The 19,289-nt window shown below is 36.8% G+C and overlaps 1 protein-coding gene across 1 annotated transcript in view; it reads right to left on the bottom strand.

Moving 5' to 3' along the window:
• Positions 1 to 19,289, bottom strand: part of EEA1 (early endosome antigen 1) — a 133,958-nt gene that overhangs the window by 28,854 nt on the left and 85,815 nt on the right. The window contains exons 16-19 of the mRNA XM_014548335.1: positions 15,914 to 16,114; positions 14,812 to 14,925; positions 6,861 to 7,016; positions 4,471 to 4,610 (exon numbers count right to left, since the gene is read on the bottom strand). Coding sequence (XP_014403821.1) covers positions 4,471 to 4,610; positions 6,861 to 7,016; positions 14,812 to 14,925; positions 15,914 to 16,114 — 611 coding nt within the window. The remainder of the gene's footprint in view (positions 1 to 4,470; positions 4,611 to 6,860; positions 7,017 to 14,811; positions 14,926 to 15,913; positions 16,115 to 19,289) is intronic.

Below are 19,289 nucleotides of genomic sequence, written 5' to 3'. Positions count from 1 at the left end.
AATTAAACTAAAGACTTTTATTACTTTCATAAAAGAAACAAAATTATATATATATAAAAACATATTAAATATCAAGCATTTTTTAAAGTGAAAATAAAACCAGATGCAAAGTACTAATATTTCTTGAATGCATACTATTGCCAATGTACTTTATAAACATAAATTCAATAATATAGTGAAGAGAGGTTGTTAAAAGATATACTAGCCACATATTTCTCAGAAAGTGATAGAATAACCAGAGGAAAAAACTGGTAATATTATAGAAAATTAGAACATTATTAACCACCTTGACCTAATTGATATTTATAGAACACTTTACCCAAAAACACATAAAATATTAAACAAGATAAACCATAAACTGGGCAATAAATAAGACAGTGTGAAAAGTCTCAATTTTACCAAATATTAGAAATCAATAACATATCTATAAAAGCCCCAAACAGCTGGAAAATAAACAACATATATATTTCTAAATCACCCATGCATCAAAGAAGAAATCACAAATGATATTAGAAAATACATTAAACTCTACAATAATGAAAATACATTGTACAATGTGAGTTGAAGAGAAAGAGTTGAATGCCTAGATACTGATGGGCCTTGAGAAAGGGGAGCCCTGTACTCCCTTGATCAGGGGTGAGGTTTAGTCAAATCCCAAACATGTTTATGCAGCCCTCCATTTCTAGCAGTCTAGATATAAGAAATGTTTGCATTTCTTATTGGGGTAGGAAAACCTTAGTACTAAAAGGTTTTCCTACCCCAATATGATGTGGAAACCTCTGAGTGAGTTCTTAACCATGAGAATAGAACACAGAGTGGAAATGGGCCCATTTCCATTAAGCCCATTAGAAATTAAAAGAACCACAGGTCTATAGGGGCCTTGGGAAAGAGAACAAGACCGACACAGAAGTGATCTTCACGAATTGATAACTGAGTTCCAAAAGTAATAAACCAACCATTCATTTGGTGATATAAAGGATCAGATGTGCTCCCCAAATACATAGGCACTGGAAACTATGATGCTAACAGTGAGAAAAAATGTCATTTGAGGCACAAAATGTAGCTCTATATCCTCAAATTCAAATTATCAGAACCCAATTTACTAGATGTGAGAACAAGAAATTTTCATCATCACTTCCAAAACAAAAATGAAACCATGAACTCAGGAAACAACATATTAACTCTGATGTGTTTTATTTAATTTCCCCGAAGGTCATTTTCCCAGGCTCTCAGCCTCCAACTTTACTACTGAGTCAAGGAACCTAATCCCTTTGACACAGATGAAGTCTGTCAACTCAGTCAGAGTGGCCTACTTGGCATTTAGAGACAAAGACTACTGAAGTGTGACTGCTCACAGCCCTCCTAAGAAGACTTTCAAATGAATGGGGTGAAACTGTTTCTATCTATCAAAAGTCTGGTGAGTTACGTGTCCACTGAAGATCTCATAGGAAAATCCAACCCAACCATCAACATCAAAAACAAACTAGGCAGAGGCTAACTCTACCTTGGGACCAAAGAAAGATGTCTCAGTTCATTACTTTTATGGCTATATGGCATGTGAAGAAAACACTAAAGATAGGAGGAGAAATAAATGAAATAGCAAACTGACATAGAAAACCAAATTAAAAGTTTTTTAAATAAAATTTCTAAATCTCTAATTAGGTTGATCATGAAAAAAAGAGAACAGAAATTACATTAAGAATAATGAGACATCACTACAGATCCTACAAGACCTTTAAATAATAATACAGGGTGGGGCAAAAGTAAGTTTACATTTGTTTGTATGGAAAATACTATAATAATTAATAAATAATAAAAGAATAAACTTATGTTTCACATACTCATAACTGTACACCTACTTTTGCCCCACCCTGCATTATAAATAGCAGTATATCAATAAATTCGAAATTTAGATGAAATGCACAAATTCCTCGAAAGAATTACCAAAACAGATCCAAGAAATACATTAGAAAATAAAAATATTCCTATATCTATTAAGAAATAAATAATATCCATCTCATACAAACTCTTTCAGAAAGCAGAGGAAGAATTACCTTTTTTAAGACCAATATAACCATTATTTCAAAACTTTGACAATGACATTAAAAGAACATTACATGAATGCATGTGAAATTCTAAATAAAATAGTATCTAGTTAAATACAGCAATATATAAAAAAATAACAGGATGATCAAGTTGGATTTATCCCAGGAAAGCAAGGTTGGTTTAAAATTTTAAGATTAATTAATGTTATTCACTATATAACAGAATAAAGAAGAAAAAATATATGATCCTATCAAAAACGCTGAGAAAGAAGTTGATAAAAAATGTTTAAAAATCCTTCTTTATAGAAGAAAATTATCTCAATTTGATAAAGGATGTAGGAAAAACCTATAGCTATCCTCTCAATTGAAGATAGTTTATTTAATTTTCCCACCTAAGATTGGAAATACTGCAAATATATCCACTATTACTATTTATATTCATAATTTTACTGAAGGTGTCAGCCAGCAATAAGTCAAGTAAAAGACATAAAAGGCCTGAAGATTGGAGAAAAAATAAAAGTAAAACTATTGTTATTCAGATAACATGATTGTCTACTTAGAAAATTCTATACAAATAATTATTAAAACATGAAACTGGATTTAACAAAGTTAAAGGATAGAAAGTCAATCTATAAAATTCAATTGTATTTTGTACTATTCACAATCAATCAGATAATTAAATTTTAAAAAGTAATTCCATTTAAAATAGCATTGAAAATGTAAAATATTTAGAAATAAATTTAACAAGATATGCAAAATCCTTATTTTAAAAATGATAAAATGTTGCTCAGAGAAATTAAAGAAGACCTAAATAGATAGAGATATACCATGTTCATGGATTAGAAGACTCAATAAAGTTCAAATGTTAAATTCTTGCAAACTGATCTACAGATTCACTACAATTCTAATCAAAACCCAATAATTTTATTTGTAGAAATGGACAAGTTAATACTAAAATTTATATAGAAGAGCTGTCATTCTTTTTATATATTACTGTATGAATTTAGAAGAGTCAAGACAATCTTGAAAAAAATTAAGTTGGAGGACTGATACAACCTAATATTAAGATCTACCACAAAGCTGCAAAAGAAAACCACAACAACAACAACAACAAAAAACACAACATAGGATGGTACTGGTGTCAGGATACCATATAGACTACAGACCAATGGCACAGAATGGAGTCCACAAATAGACCTACATATATTCGGTAACTCACTTTTGACAAAGGCCACTCAAGGGGAGAGGAAATTTTTTCTCAACAAATGTTACTATAACAACTTAATGTAAGGAGGAAAAGTTGATCCTGGACCCCTACCTGAGACCTCACACAAAATTAAGTTCAAGGTAAATCCTAGACCTAAATGTAAAAAACAAAACTATAAATACTTCTAGAAGAAAACATAAGACATTTCTTCATAAACCCTGGGAATAGCAAAGATTTCTTAGAAAAAACACAAAACACTAAACATAAAAAATAAATTTACAAATTGAATTTAAACAAAAATTAGAATTTCTATTCATTGAAAGATAAAACCAAAAAATGTAAGGCAAAGCTGCTAGGGAAAAAATAGGTTTTAAAATGTGCTCATACACATATGTAATAACTTAATCAATAAAAAAAAATTTTAAAAAACTGTGCTCCATATATATATATATAGACAATTTGTGAAAATGCATCTTAAAGCTAAAATAGATCATTTCTTACAATAAAGTATATATTCCCTATTTGGCACAGTGCCTCAAAGCAAAAGCCTGACTGCTCTTGATTATATCTAAACACCCCTCTATTTGTTATTTTACATTAATTTTTGCAAATTGATGAACAACTCAAAATAACTGCTTTAATCCAGAGAAATGAGTACCACATTACTGCTGAAAAAAGACTAGATAACTCAACTTTTCAATCCTTACTATTGAAGGTAAATTTAACCATATTATAATGGCCTTATTTTTTTAATTTATTTTCCCTTTATTAAGATATTACAAATGTGTCCTTATCCCCCCAATGTCCTCTCATCCCCCCAATCCTGCCCTCACCCTCACCCCCTGTTGTCCACATCCATCACTTATGCTTATATGCATGCATACAAGTCCTTTGGTTGATCTCTCCCCCTCACCCCCATCCTCCCCTACCTTCCCTCTGAGTTTTGAGCATCTGATCGATGCTTCTCTGTCTCTACATCTATTTTTGTTCATTGGTTTATGTTGTTCATTATAATCCACAAATGAGTGAGAGTATGTGATGGCCTTATTTTTTCATTTACATTATTATTAGTTGTTTATAGACTCAACATAGAGAAACATTTACTAAATCTTTAAGCACTGTGATAGCAAAATTAAATTTTAAGAATTTAAAATTAAATTTAGATTATAAATTATAATACTTAGATTATAATCTTCCCCCTTAAGTAGTTAAGCTTACATTTCTTTCTCCACTTCTAGTTGTTTAGTCAATTCTGTGACTCTAAACTCTAAATCTGTGTTCAGCTGTCTTTGCTGTTGTAGATCCTGCAAAGCTTGCTCCTTGCTTACTTTGACTTCAAGAGTATCAGCTTCTAGTTTCTATGGAAAAAATATAACATAGTAACCATTTTAATGTCAAAAATTATTTTAAATATTATAACGCTTTTGTTTTATACTCAAATTGGTATTTACATAACACACAAAAATAGCCATAAAATACTTAAAAAATACATTCTGAAGCCATTACTGAGAAAAGGAGCCATTTATCTTGAAATCCTCCAGAAGAGCTAGCAGCAGGCTTTATACATGATAGTCACTAAGTTTTTACTTTTTAAAATTATCTGAAAACAATAAACTTAAAATAATTATACCTATAATGAGTATAAATTATTAATTCAAGTATGGAAAAATAAGTAAAAAGTTCACATATGGGCCCACTTAAAATATATGTATTATCCTTGCCCTGGTCAATGTGGCTCAGCTGGGTGAGCGTCATCCCATACACCAAAATGTCACTGGTTCAATTCTCAGTCAGGGCACATGCCTGGGTGGCAGGCATGATCCCCAGTAGAGGGTGTGCTGGAGACATGCAATGGGTGTTTCTCACATTGATGTCTCTCTCTCTCTCTTTCTCTCTCCCCCCCTTCCTCTCTCTCTACAATCAATAAAAACATTTAAATATATGTATTTATATTTAATAGATATATAAATAAATATATTTAATATAAGTATATATAAAATCTTCTGTGTTTACCGTTAACACTGGTGTAATTATAGATATTCACAACTAAAATAAAGCTGTCATATCATCCTTCTCATTAACACCTATTGACCCTAAATATAAAGCCAGTTAAATTCCTGATTTTGTTTCTTTAATCTATTGGTCTAGAGCAGTGGTTCTCAACCTTCCTAATGCTGTGACCCTTTAATACAGTTCCTCATGTTGTGGTGACCCCCAATTTCATTGTTACAAATTGAACATAATTAAAGCATAGTGATTAATCACAAAAACAATATGTAATTATATGTGTTTTCCGATGATCTTAGGCGACCCCTGTGAAAGGATCGTTCGACCCCCAAAGGGGTCGTGACCCACAGGTTGAGAACCGCTGGTCTAGAGACTGTTCTTCATAGTGTAGTTTCTGTCCATGCATATACATATAACTGTGTATATTTTTACAAATTTAAAAGATCAAGCTGTTAAGTATATAGGTTAAATATCTATATGCAATGTATTTTCTTATATAGGTGTAATAATTTTGCACTCTATTTTATAAACTAATCTAGGTATCTGTGGCTCTTACTTGACACTTTTATTGGATAGCTGATATAACTAAGATTAATTCTATAACAATATATTGATATAAAACATATGGAATACTCTATAAAATAATAATTACAAAATGTTAAAAAATCTGATAAATACAATAGACACTATTGTTTCTAAAAAACTATTTTTAAAAGACACCCAAATAGAATTCTCATTAGCCACTTTTCAATAAAATCGTCTTTTCTGTTCAACTATTACATACATTTTTCATTACCATTACCACTGGCCATAAAGAAAAGAAAAAGGAACCCACAATGAGAATTGTAAATGCAATTCTTTTTCCATGTTATATTGGTGTGGCTGTGTATATATACTGTATATGTACACATGCATATCCCATGATTGCATAATTATATAGAAGTGTATCATCTGACTATGAAGGTATTATTTATTTAGATATATATATAAACTTGAGAAATTTTTGTTTAACTGAAAGTTCCAATTTAAAGAACAAAGGACTTAGGTCAATGCCTTCTAGGATATGTCTTTTAATTTAATCTCTTTAGTAAACAGCACTTTCCCTTAGAGTTGTGTTAAAATAAGAAGCAGGATATCACAGAATAAATTTATTATTAAATTAGAAACAAAATCCAAAGGGTATGAATGTAAAGTTTAAAAAAAGAAAAAAGTCTACTATATCTTCAATATTATATTGGAATAAGGAGGTAAGGAATGGAAATGATAGAACAAAAGAGACTTCACACAAAAAAACAATTAAGTTCCTTGTAATTATAGAGTAGATCCCTGATTGACTGTCTCTTTGAAATACTAGTTACACACTACAATGGAACCAGTATAAATGTTAACTGTCTAATTGTAAAAGCCATCAGCTAATGAAGAAATCAAAAGTAAATGTAGAATTCAAAATTAACACATAAAAAAATTATAATTTTTAAAATTTTTATATCACAACTTCCCCTTTGTTTGCAAATGTAAAATATTTGATTCCATCCAAGTCATCAGTTTCCATTGCTAAAGCAGTGAAAAATATTGCTAAATTCAATTTCTTTTGTACAAACCTTAATATGACCTTCTAATTCTTCAGTTTTCTGTTCTAAAGACAGGTGTTTCTCTTTATATTCTTTAAGATGACCTTCTAATTGACTGCAATGTTCTTGCTTCTCCTGCAATTTTGTAGTGACCTGATCCAACTGCGTAGTGATCTTATTTAACTCCTACAGAGAAATACAAGTGAAGAAAACTTTGGTAAGGCTTACTTTACTGTAGTGTCTAAATGTTTGGTCAAACTAAAATTAAAACTCTAATTTTATTTATGAAACTATGTGGAGTAAGATCACAGGTAAGTCTAATGATAATTCAGTGATTAAATTTACCCACCAATCTAAAGGACCTGAACTGAACTTGTGCATAGTCTTAGATACTAAGTTTATATGCATAAACAGTTCAATAACTTTTTCTAGGAAGCCAAAAAATACAAAAGAATAATAAACAAGCTGAAATAATTATTTTATAATTAAATGTTTTCAATGTTCAAGACACCATTTTCAAAAATAACATTTAAAAAAAATGATTACATCTATGATACTTGTTCAATTCAGTAGGAATATCTAGTTACACAGAAAGAACAAAATAAAAATTACTAATAAATCCACCACCCACAGATAAACACAATTAATATTTGATAACTTTTCTTCTAGACTGTTCTGTGTATTAGTTTCTGTATTTTGTATTCCAACTTTTCAAATAAAAACAGGAACTGACTTTACATACTGTTTCACTGTAACCACCTTTATACTGGGAGCCCAGCAGAGGAAATCGCGTGGCGCCGCCCACCCACCCGCCACCCTGCCTTGACACCCGAACCTGTCCACGCAGAGCTCCAGCACGTCTGGCCCAGCCCCCAACCCCTCTGGCCTTCTCTGGCCACTTCAAGCCCCACCCTCAGTCTCTTGAGTCGTTGGACTGGTCCCGCCTTCTCCGGGTGCCTCCCCGCTCCGCCCCATCTCCGGAGCAACACAGCAGCTCCGCCCTGTCATGGTGCCAGAAGAGACATGGAAGCCTCCCGCTTGCTGCGCTGTCCTTCTTCCCCTAGCAGGTGGGCGGCAGGGCACTCTGAGTGCAAGTGGTGGGTGGCGAAGGACTGGTGAGGGGGGCGCTATGGGCTCTCACCCCCGTCCTCCCCAGCACGGGATAGTCCCACCTCCTCTGGGCGCCTCCCCGCTTCCGCCCTGTCTTCGGAGCAACGCCCCCGCAGTGCACACAGGCAGCCTCCTGCTGATAGGAGCTAATAAAGAGCTAATATACTAATGGTCTGATCGTTACACATTATGGCATCCCAACAATTAGCATATTAGCTCTTTATTAGTATCCTATCTAATAAAGAGGGAATATGCTAACTGACTGCCCTGCCTTCAAAGATGGCGACACCCACAGCCAATAAGGAGAAAATATGCTAATTGACTGCCCCGCCCTCAACGATGGCAGTGCCCACAGCCAATAAGGAGGAAATATGCTAATTGACTGCTCTGCCCTCAAAGATGGCTGTGCCCACAGCCAAGAAGGAGGGAATATGCTAATTGACTGCCACGCCCTCAAAGATGGCGGTGCCCACGGCCACAAGATGACCGGCAGGGGAGGGCAGTTGTGGGCGATCAGGCCAACAGGGGAGGGCAGTTGGGGCAACCAGGTCGGCAGGGGAGAGCAGTTGGGGGTGACCGGGCAGGCAGGGGAGGGCAATTGGGGCGATCAGGCTGTCAGGGGAGCAGTTAGGCATCAATCAGACTGGCAGGGGAGTGGTTAGGGGGTGATCAGGCTGGCAGGCAGAAGCAGTTAGGGGCAATCAGGCAGGCAGGCGGGCGAGCAGTTGGGAGCCAGCAGTCCCGGATTATGAGAGGGATGTCCGACTGCCTATGGGATCAGGCCTAAACGAGCAATCGGACATCCCCCAAGGGGTCCCAGATTGGAGAGGGTGCAGGCTGGGCTGAGGGAACCTCCCCCCCCAGTGCACAAATTTCATGCACCAGGCCTCTAATCCTATATAATAACGGGGTAATATGCAAATTGACCCTCACAGCAGAAAGACTGGAAATGACTGGTCACTATGACACACACTGACCACCAGGGGGCAAACACTCAATGCAAGAGCTACCCCATGGTGGTCAGTGTGCTTCCACAGTGGGAGCTCTGCTTAGCCACAAGCCAGGCTGATGGCTGCCAGCACAGCAGTGGTGGCAGGAGCCTCTCCCACCTCCTCAGCAATGCTAAGGATGTCCGACTGCAGCTTTGGCCTGCTCCCTGCTGGCAAGCGGACATCCCCCAAGGGCTCCCAGGCTGCCAGAGGGATGTCTGGCTGCCAGCTTAGGCCCGATCCCCCGGGAAGCAGGCCTAAGCCAGCAGGTGGACATCCCCTGGAGGGTCCCTTACTGTGAAAGGGCACAGGCCGGGCTGAGGGACCCCCCCCCAGTGCACAAATTTTTGTGCACCGGGCCTCTAGTAGATAATAAAAGGCTAATATGCAAATCAACTAAACAGCAGAATGACCAGTCGTTGTGATGCGCACTGACCACCAGGGGGCAGACGCTCAATGCAGGAGCTGCCCCCTGGTGGTCAGTGCACCAGAAGCTGGACTCATGGCTGGCAAGCGCAGCGGCAGTGGCGGGAGCCTCTCCTGCCTCCGCAGCAGCACTAAGGATATCCGACTGACAGATTAGGCTCATTCCCCAGGGCTCCTGGACTGCGAAAGGACACAGGCTGAGCTGAGGGACCCGCCCTGGAGTGCACGAGTTTCGTGCACCAGGCCTCTAGTTGTTACATAACAATGCATCTCGAAACTATGACATTTTCTAAAATATGATTATACTTGACTGCATAAATTTCCATTTTATTGATACAGTCCATTTTTATCCAAATATCCTATTTCATTTTATTTTTAAATTTATCTTTATTGAAAGTATTACAGATGTCCCCCTTCTGCCCCCCATTTACCTCCTATTCCCTGCAGCCACACCCTCTTCCCCAGGCCTTCAACTCACCATTGTCTGTGTCCATGAGTTATGCATATCTATATATATAAAACCCTAATATGCAAATAGACCGAATAGCAGAACAACTGAACAACCAAACAACCGATTGCTATGACGTGCGCTGACCACTAGGGGGCAGGCATGTGAAACATGGCAGGCATTGGCAACAGGCGGCAGAGCGCAGAACATGGAAGGCATCGACCAAGGCGGGATGGTGGAGCAGGTGAGCGGGGGCGCCAGACCAAGGCGGGGCACCATTCGCTGTCATAGGGGCAAGCCTCTGGTGGTTACTGAAAATTCTTTGCTCCTGCGCACCATGGTCTCAATGGGTGATCACACTTGTTGCCAGCACCCACATCTGCTGCCAGCATCAGCCCCACTCACACCCACTGCCAGCGCCTGGTGCCGGCCCTGACAGCTCGGCGCCATCAGCGGGTGTGAGCAGCGGCTGTCCGCCCCGATTGCCCCTCCGGGCTTCTCCACCGCCCCCTGCTCCTGAGGGGCGATCAGGGCTGGCAGATCTGCTCACATCCACTGACAGCGCTGGCCCTGCTCACACCTGTTGCTGGCAATGGCTCCAATCACTCCACGCCATCAGCGGGTGCAAGCAGGGCCGGCGCTGTCAGAGCATAGGAGCAGCAGCGGTGGAAGCAGGGCTGCCAGCAGACAGGGGACTGGGGACTGTGGCGGGAGGGGCCAGGCGGGGGCACAGAGGATGGACCAAGACCCGCCCCTGTGCCCACCACAGCCTCTTGGCCCACAGTTCTTTTCAAGTTGCACTGGGCCCCTAGTATGCATATAAGTTCCCTGGTTAATCTCTCCCCACCCCACAATTCTTCCCTCTAAGATTCATCAGTCTGTTCCATGCTTCTATGTCTCTGGATATATTTTGTTCATCAGTTTATTCTATTCATTAGGTTCCACTATGAGTGTGAAACTTGTCTTTCTCTGACTGGCTTATTTCACTTATAATACTCTGCAGGTCCCTCCATGCTGTCTCAAATGGTAAAAGATCCTTCTTTTTACTGCTGCATAGTATTCCATGGTGTAAATGTACCACAGCTTTTTTATCCACTCATCTGTGATGGGCACGGCAATTGGTCTGTTTCCAGATCTTAACTATCGTAAATTGTGCTGCTATGTACATGAGGAGGGGTGCATATTCTTTCTGATTGGTGTTTCGGGATTCTTGGGATATATTCCTAGAAGTGGGATCATTGGGTCAAATGGTAGTTCCATGTTTAATTTTTTTTAATTTAAATTCTTTATTGTTTAAAGTACTACATAAGTCTCCTTTTACCCCATTGACCTCTCCCCAGCCACTCACACCCTCCAGCACATGCCCTCACCCCCCTACTGTCTGTGTACATTGGTTATGCTCATATGCATGCATACAAGTCCTTTGGTTGATCTCTTACCGCCCCCCCCCCACACCCACACCCACTTTCCCTCTTAGGTTGGACAGTCTGTTCCATGTTTAATTTTTTGAGGAAACTCCATACTGTTTTCCATAGTGGCTGCACCAGTCTGTATTCCCAACAGTAGTGTATTAGGGTTCCCTTTTCTCCACATTCTCATCAGTACTTATCATTTATTGATTTATTGATGGTAGCCATTCTGATAGGTGTGAAGTAATACCTCGTCATTTTAACTTGCATCTCTGATGATTAGTGACGTTGAGCATTTTTTCATATGTCTCTTGGCTATCAGTATGTCCACTTTGGAGAAGTGTCTATTTAGGTCCTTTGCCTATGTTTTAACTGGATTGTTTGTCTTCCTTTTGTTAAATTGTATGAGTTCTTTATATATTTTAGAAATTAACCCCTTATCAGATGTATCATTGGCAAATACGTTCTCCCATACGGTGGGCTCCCTTTTCATTTTGTTGATGCTTTCTTTGGCTGTACAGAAGCTTTTTAGTTTGATATAGTCCCATTTGTTTATTTTCTCCTTTGTTCCCCTTGCCCTAGCAGATGTATCAGCAAACATATTGCTACAAGGGATGTCTGAGATTTTGCTGTCTATGGTTTTTTCTAGGATCTTTATAGTTTCATGACTTACAGTTAAGTCTTTTATCCATTTTGAGTTTATTCTTGTGTATGGTATAAGCTGGTAGTCTAGTTTCATTTTTGTGCATGTACTTGTCCAATTTTCCCAAAACCATTTATAGAAGAGACTGTCTTAACTCCATTTATGCTCTTGCCTCCTCTGTCAAATATTAATTGAGCATAATGGCTTGGGTAGATTTCTGGGTTCTTTGTTCTGTTCCATTGATCTATGTCTGTTCTTGTGCCAGAACCAGGCTGTTTTGATTACAATGGCTTTGTAATATAATTTGATATCTGGTATTCTGATCCTCCTACTTTATTCTTCTTTCTCAAAATTGCTGCTGCTACATGGGGACTTTTTTGGTTCCATATAAATTTTTGGACTATTTGTTCTAGATCTGTGAAATATGCCATCGGTATTTTTTTTTAAATATATTTTATTGATTTTTTTTACAGAGAGGAAGGGAGAGGGATAGTTAGAAACATCGATGAGAGAGAAACATCGATCAGCTGCCTGCTGCATACCCCGCACTGGGGATGTGCCCGCAACCAAGGTACATGCCCTTGACTGGAATCGAACCTGGGACCCTTGAGTCCACAGGCCGACGCTCTATCCACTGAGCCAAACTGGTCAGGGCATGCCATCGGTATTTTAATAAGGATTGCATTGAAACAATAAATTGCTTTGGACAGTATGGACATTTTGATTATGTTAATTCTTCCTATCCATGAACATGGTATATTCTTCCATTTGTTTGTATCTTCCTCTATTCCTTTTTTCAAGAAATTCAGTTTTCTGAATATAGATCTTTTACCTCCTTGGTTAAGTTTATACCAAGGTATCTTATTTTTTATTATTGCAATGGTAAATGGGATTGTTCCTTTTTCTAGTTTCTATTTCTGAGAGTTCATTATTGGTGTATAAAAATACCATCAATATCTGGATGTTATTTTTATATTCTGCTACTTTGCCAAGTTCATTTGTTAAATCAAGTAGTTTTTTGGTGGAGTCTTTAGGGTTTTCTATATACAATATCATTTCATCTGCAAATAATGACAATTTTATTTCTGTCTTTCCAATTTGGATGCCTTTTATTTTTTCTTCTTGTCTGATGGCTGTGGCTAAGACTCCTAGAACTATGTTGATTGAGAGTGGTGAAGGCAGACATCCCTGTCATGTTCCTGTTCTTAAGGGAAATGCCTTTAGTTTTTGCCCACTGAGTATGATGCTGACTGTAGGTTTGTCATATGTGGCCCCAAATATCCTATTTTAGATTCTTAAATTGCTACTAAACTTTCTGCATTTATTAACAGAGATACAAACAACATCCTTAAAGCTATGATTATTCCCTTAAAATAAAGGACTGAAAGTGAACTAGCATATATGAAAAATCCTAAAATTCTTGAAATAAATGTCCAAACAGCTTCCCCTACCACCATCAAAAGATTGAACTAATATATACAACCCACTAGCAATGTGTGAAAGTGTCTTGTTTTTCTAAACTATCTCCAATCCTTTAAGTGTTAATTAAACATATACACACATTTTACTTCTTTAAGGGTATATTCCATTGTTGTCTTAATTTGCAACTGGTTCTTAATAAACTTGAACATTTGCTAATATAGTTTTGATCACTTTTTTGTAGGTTCACTTATTTCTTATGTAAAAGTGTTTTAAATATAAAAGCTATTAACCTTTCATCAGACATACTTCAGAAAATATTTTATTCTTTTCCTATTAGCTTAGAATTTTGTTACTAATATTTTTGGCAGATAAATTTTAAGCTTTTATGTGGTTATTCTTATAAATACTTTTTCCATTATAGTTTCTGGCACTGATCTTGTGTTTAGAAAATACATTCTAGATGTGTAAGTAAAAAGCAGGTTGTAAAATAACCTATATAGTGATTCTGCTTATAAAATAAAAATATCACTGTATGTGTGTGTGTGGTTTACTCAGTGCTTATAGAAGTCAGAAGGATACATACCAAATTTAATAGCAAATATTCCATCTAAGGATTGGAGTTTAGGGTAAATATAGAAATCAATTTTGTTTTGTTAGCTTGATATACTTAGTATATTGTTTTTAAAATTTGGACCAACAACTAGTATTACTTCTCAAATAAAATATAAATTTTAAAACTGCCTATCTGGTGAAAAGTAAGAATAACCTACCAGCATTTTGTCCTTTTCCCTAAGAAGGAAGCTTTAAAAAGGTAACTTCTATATTCTCTCCAGCTCCAATGACTCCTACTCCCAAGAAAAGAGAGCAACTTTTATTATTGAGATGGAATGCATGTTGCTCTTTTCTGCTTTCAAGTGATAAGTAAATCTGGTTTACAGCCCAGAATGTCTACTAAAAACATGTGGGCAAGTCTGTCTCTCTTTCCCAATGACTGGCACTTCATGGGATAGAGCAACAATTCAACAATTAAGACTGAATATTTCAGCTCCACACGAAGTTCTAGACTAGGGGAGAAATACATTATTAAGAAGGCCCAATCATAGATGCACTATTGGTGAGCTTATCAAAAACTAAAAATGAGCCCAGCCAGGGTTGCTCAGTGGTTGAGCGTCAACCTATGAACCAGGAGGCTGAGGTTCGAGTACCGGTCAAGGCACATGCCCAGGTTGTGGGCTTGATCCCCAATAGGGAGTATGCAGGAGGCAGCTGATCGATCACTGATGTTTCTATCTCTCTCCCTCTCCCTTCCCCTCTCTGAAATCGATAAAAAGATTTTTTTAAATGATATTTTTATCTTCATCTGTCTGACTCCTGCATCTACCACTTCAACTGGTTCTGAACTCAGGAAGCAATTAAGGGTAATAAGCAAGTCAATCACAACAACATAAAACTGAGTATTATCATTATATATGTTTACAATTAATTATCTATCAGAACATTAGGCTATGGTGTGAACTGCATCAGGTCCCCCTACCTGTTGTTTATCTTGTAATGCATTTTGGGCTGTGTCCAAATGATTTTGAAGATCTGCTCTTTGAGCAGTTTTTGCTGCTTCTGCTGACAGCAATAATTCAGTTTTGGCTTTAACCTGTAACAAAATTTACAAGTCATTTAATCCATATTTAGTTATTGATTTCTTCTTGCATGAATATACATTGCTTTTGTCACTAAATAATTTAAAATTTTAAGTCATTTGGCAAAAAACCCAAAGATTTAAATACTAAAAAATTAGTATGTGATATCTCCGAAACAGAAAAAAAGTAGGAGAGAAGATTCCTAATAATGTTTGGATAAATGACAAAAAGATGTTCCTATATGTCATGGAAACACTTCTCTCCCTCTTAAGTTGGACATCCACTAATTGGATTATCATATAACTCATCTGATAAATAATTGTATTTCAAAAAGAAAGAAATGTATATCCTTATATTCCAAGGTTTTATTTTTTTTCTTATTTTCAGTGTAATTAATCTCCTAAAATAAAGAAATGTTTCTATAACTTTCTCTACTACAGTATACATTAAGAAACCAATTATGAGAATGGAGAAAGAAGTATGTCTTACTTCCGACCCCACAACTGACCCATTGAACAAAACTTCTATATTGGCCTATGAAAGAATATATATTTTTAAACATAATGGTACCATATACAGGTATTTTTTTAAATCATACATTTAAAGTAAAATAAAAAGAAAAAACAAAGTCAAAAATATATTTAACCTAGAAATCTAAAGGTATAATATCAAACTATTTTAAACTTGAAAAACAATAATAAGAACTTCATGAAAGCAAGGCAAAAAGATTGGTAGTTTCAGTAAGTACAGTTTGCCAGAAGAAAGAGGAAAAAAAAAGGCAAACAAGAAAGCACAACAAATTGTCTAAATACAGCCTTTATATAATTCTTATTCTCAATTTTTTTCCATTAATGAGAGAGGGAGATCAGGCCAGGAAGGGTGGGATAGGGATGGAGGTTCAAGGGATAGAAAGAGAGAGGGAAACAATACTTAAAACATTTGATGGCCTAAAATTAGTGTTTTATTCATATAAATTCATTTGCATAATTCAATATTACTTACCTGTATGTCAAGCTGAGAGACCTTCTCCTTGCTTTCATTTAACTGACTATTTAATTCATTGACACTGGTTTCTAGGGAAAGGACCCGATCTTGTGCAGCTCTAAGATGTGCCTTCTGCTCTTGCACCTGGTCATGCAAATCCTCCTGGGCTTGTTTATGGCTTTCTGACTGATTCTTCAGCTTCTCTGTTAGTTGAGTTACCTACCACATTAGCAAAACTAATTATGAAGGGCACAAATGTATAACAAGAGCTAAGAAACACAAATTCAAGTAACATGAGAATAAAGTGCTCTATGATAGGTTATCTTAAATTTTTTTCAAGAAGAATTGTTCACATCTTTCCAAAAATAAGTAAACATAATATCTCAAAAGCATAAGAAATAACATGAAATTCAGAGATTCCTACTATTTTAAATCCATCACTATTAAGCTTAAATTTACATGAAATAAAACTAACCGAATTGAATTATATAGTTTGAGATTTGATAAATATATGCACTCATTTAATCATCACCACAATCAAGATAGAGAACATTTCATTACCCCAAAAAGTTTCCTCATGCCCCTGTGAAGTCAGTACCCTCCACTCTCCTCTATTTCCAATCATTGATCTGAATAATAAAAGTGCCCCATCTATTCTGGATAGTTCTAAATTGTTAGACATATGTATTATAAATACTTTCTCCTAGTCTACATCTTGGCTTTTATTTTCACTATGGTATCTTTTGAAGAGTATACATTTTTTATTTAGATGAAATCTAATTCATCTGATTTGGGGGTGGGGGGATTCATTGAGTTTCATAAATATGGATTTATATTTTTAATCAAAAGTTTTTTCAGCCATTATTTCTACTAATATTTTCCTCCTTCCCATCCTTCTGTGACACTAATTATATGTGATACTGTGCCACAAGTCATTAATAAGGCATTACTCATTTTTTTCCTAGTCTTTTCTCTCTGTGTGATTTATTTTGAACAGTTTTAATTACCTTCTCTTTATGTTCACTGATACTGTTTTCTACTTGCTTAATCTATGGAGCCCATCCAATGAAATTTTCATTTCAGATCTTTTTTAAATCTCTAGAACAGCAATTTTCAACCTTTTTCATCTCATAGCACACATAAACTAATTACTAAAATCCTACAACACACCAAAAAAAAAATATAGGGTGTCCCCAAAAGATGTATACACTTTGAATAATTATAAAAGCAGTATTTATTAAAATACATTTCAAGGTGTAATAAAATCAGCTGTTAAAGTGTACATATATTTTTGGGGACACCCTGTATAGTTTTTGCTGATCTGACCAAAAAATAGGTATAATTTTGATTCATTTACACTGGACAGCCATTGTTATGTTGGCTGTTGTCACTTTTTTATTTGACAATATAAGGGAAAAGAGATCAGTGCCCCTAACTAAAATAGTCAGGTATTGCATGTTTTAAAATTTTGGGGGGTACAATAGTTGAAAATTGCTGCTCTGTAAGTTCTATTTGATTCTGTTTTATTGGTTCCACTATTTCTATTATTGTAGTTTTTTTTATATCCATAAGTATATAAGAACTTTTTAAAGTAGTTGTCTGGTGACTCCATCTTTCATTTCAGAATCTCATTTCCATTGAATGATTGTTCTCCTGCTTACAGCTCACATGTTTTCTGCTCCTTCATATGTCCAACAATTTTTTTATATTTATTGTGACAGCTCTGGATTTTGCTGAATTCTTTCAAAAAAAATGTTGACTTGTGTTCCAGCATTTAATGTACTTGTGGTTCAGCTGGATCCTTTCTAGGTTTGTTTTTATGCTCTGTTAGGTTGGACACACACTAGCTTTTTACTCTAGTAACATTAGAGATGTGACATCTCTGGATGTTTCTCTCTCTCCCTCTCCCTTCCCCTCTCTGAAATCAATAAAAACATTTTTTAAATGATATTTTTATCTTCATCTGTCTGACTCCTGCATCCACCACTCCAACTGAGCATTCACCCACATCTTTCTTCTCTGACTGGCTAGAACTTGAACATCTCCCAGCCCTGTGAATTTGATAAATTTCCAGCCTTTAGCTCCTAATAATTATTCACTGCCTGGTCTCATGGAATCCCACCTTGTAGGCACAAAGCTTAATATTCAGCCAAACACTCAAGTGGATCCCTACGCAGATTTCTTCCCATGCTCTCTCCTCTCTGATATTTTGCCCTAAAAATCTGAGCTCCCTCAACCTCCCTGAACTTCAATCTCTCATTCCTCAATTCAGTAAGACCACTGTGTTTTCCTTAGATTTCCCCAATCTACACCACAGATTGGAAAATGTTTGCATGTCCAAAGCTGGAGTAGCTGAAAGATTGACTTCATTCGTTTCTCTTCTCTCATGGATCAAAACCCTGTACTGCTTGTTGTAAAATGTCTGAAAACAGTGGTTTTAACTTTATTTTCTAATTTTCTAGTTGTTTGTGGTGGTAGCACTAAAGAAGCACCAGTTCCTCCAACATGCATAGGCTTTTCTGGTCATAGTTATACAATAAGCAATGTCAAGTTGCATGCTAGTTTACAACTAAAAAGTAGTCTTAAGAATCTTTCATAAAAATTGGTAACCAAGCCCAGCCAGTGTTGCTCAGTGGTTGAGCATTGACCTATGATCCTGGTTTGCAGGCTCAATCCCCAGTAGGGGGCGTGCAGGAGGCAGCTGATCAATGATTCTTTCTCATTTCTATCTCTCTCCCTCTCCTTTCCTCTCTGAAATCAATAAAAATATATTAATTTAAAAAAATGGTAACCAAGGCTAATAACTTTGAGAAATTTGAGAAATTCTGTTATATTCTAATACCCAAATTAGAAAAGTGATATGACCTACTAATACTTTAATACTTTCTCATTTAGATAATTATAATTCTCTCATTGGACAATTCTTCCACCAAAAAGCAAATATAATTATTTTTAGCTTGAAAAATGTATTAACCTGAATTTTATAAGTTTCTCTTAAACTATATACAAATATTAGACTAAGGTAACATCAAATTATTAGTTATATATTCCAAAGATATTATCAAAATACCAGAAGTGGGGGAGGGGTTCCTCAGCCCGGCCTGCGCCCTCTCGCAGTCCGGGACCCCTCGCTCCTTACTGCCTGCCTGCTCGCTGCTCCTTACTGCTCAGCTGGCTGCTCCTTAGCGCTGCTACAGAGGCGGGAGAGGCTCCCGCCACCACCACTGCGTTTACCAGCCATGAGCCCAGCTTCTGGCTGAGCGGTGCTCCCCCTGTGGGAGCACACTGACCACCAGGGGGCAGCTCCTGCATTGAGCGTCTACCCCCTGGTGGTCAGTGCGCATCATAGTGACCGGTCATTCTGGTCATTCTGCCATAATGGTCACTTAGGCAT

This window comes from Myotis brandtii, unplaced genomic scaffold, assembly GCF_000412655.1.
Source record: "Myotis brandtii unplaced genomic scaffold, ASM41265v1 scaffold504, whole genome shotgun sequence".
Taxonomy (NCBI): Eukaryota; Metazoa; Chordata; class Mammalia; order Chiroptera; family Vespertilionidae; genus Myotis; species Myotis brandtii.
This window is presented reverse-complemented; position numbering and strand designations above follow the sequence as displayed.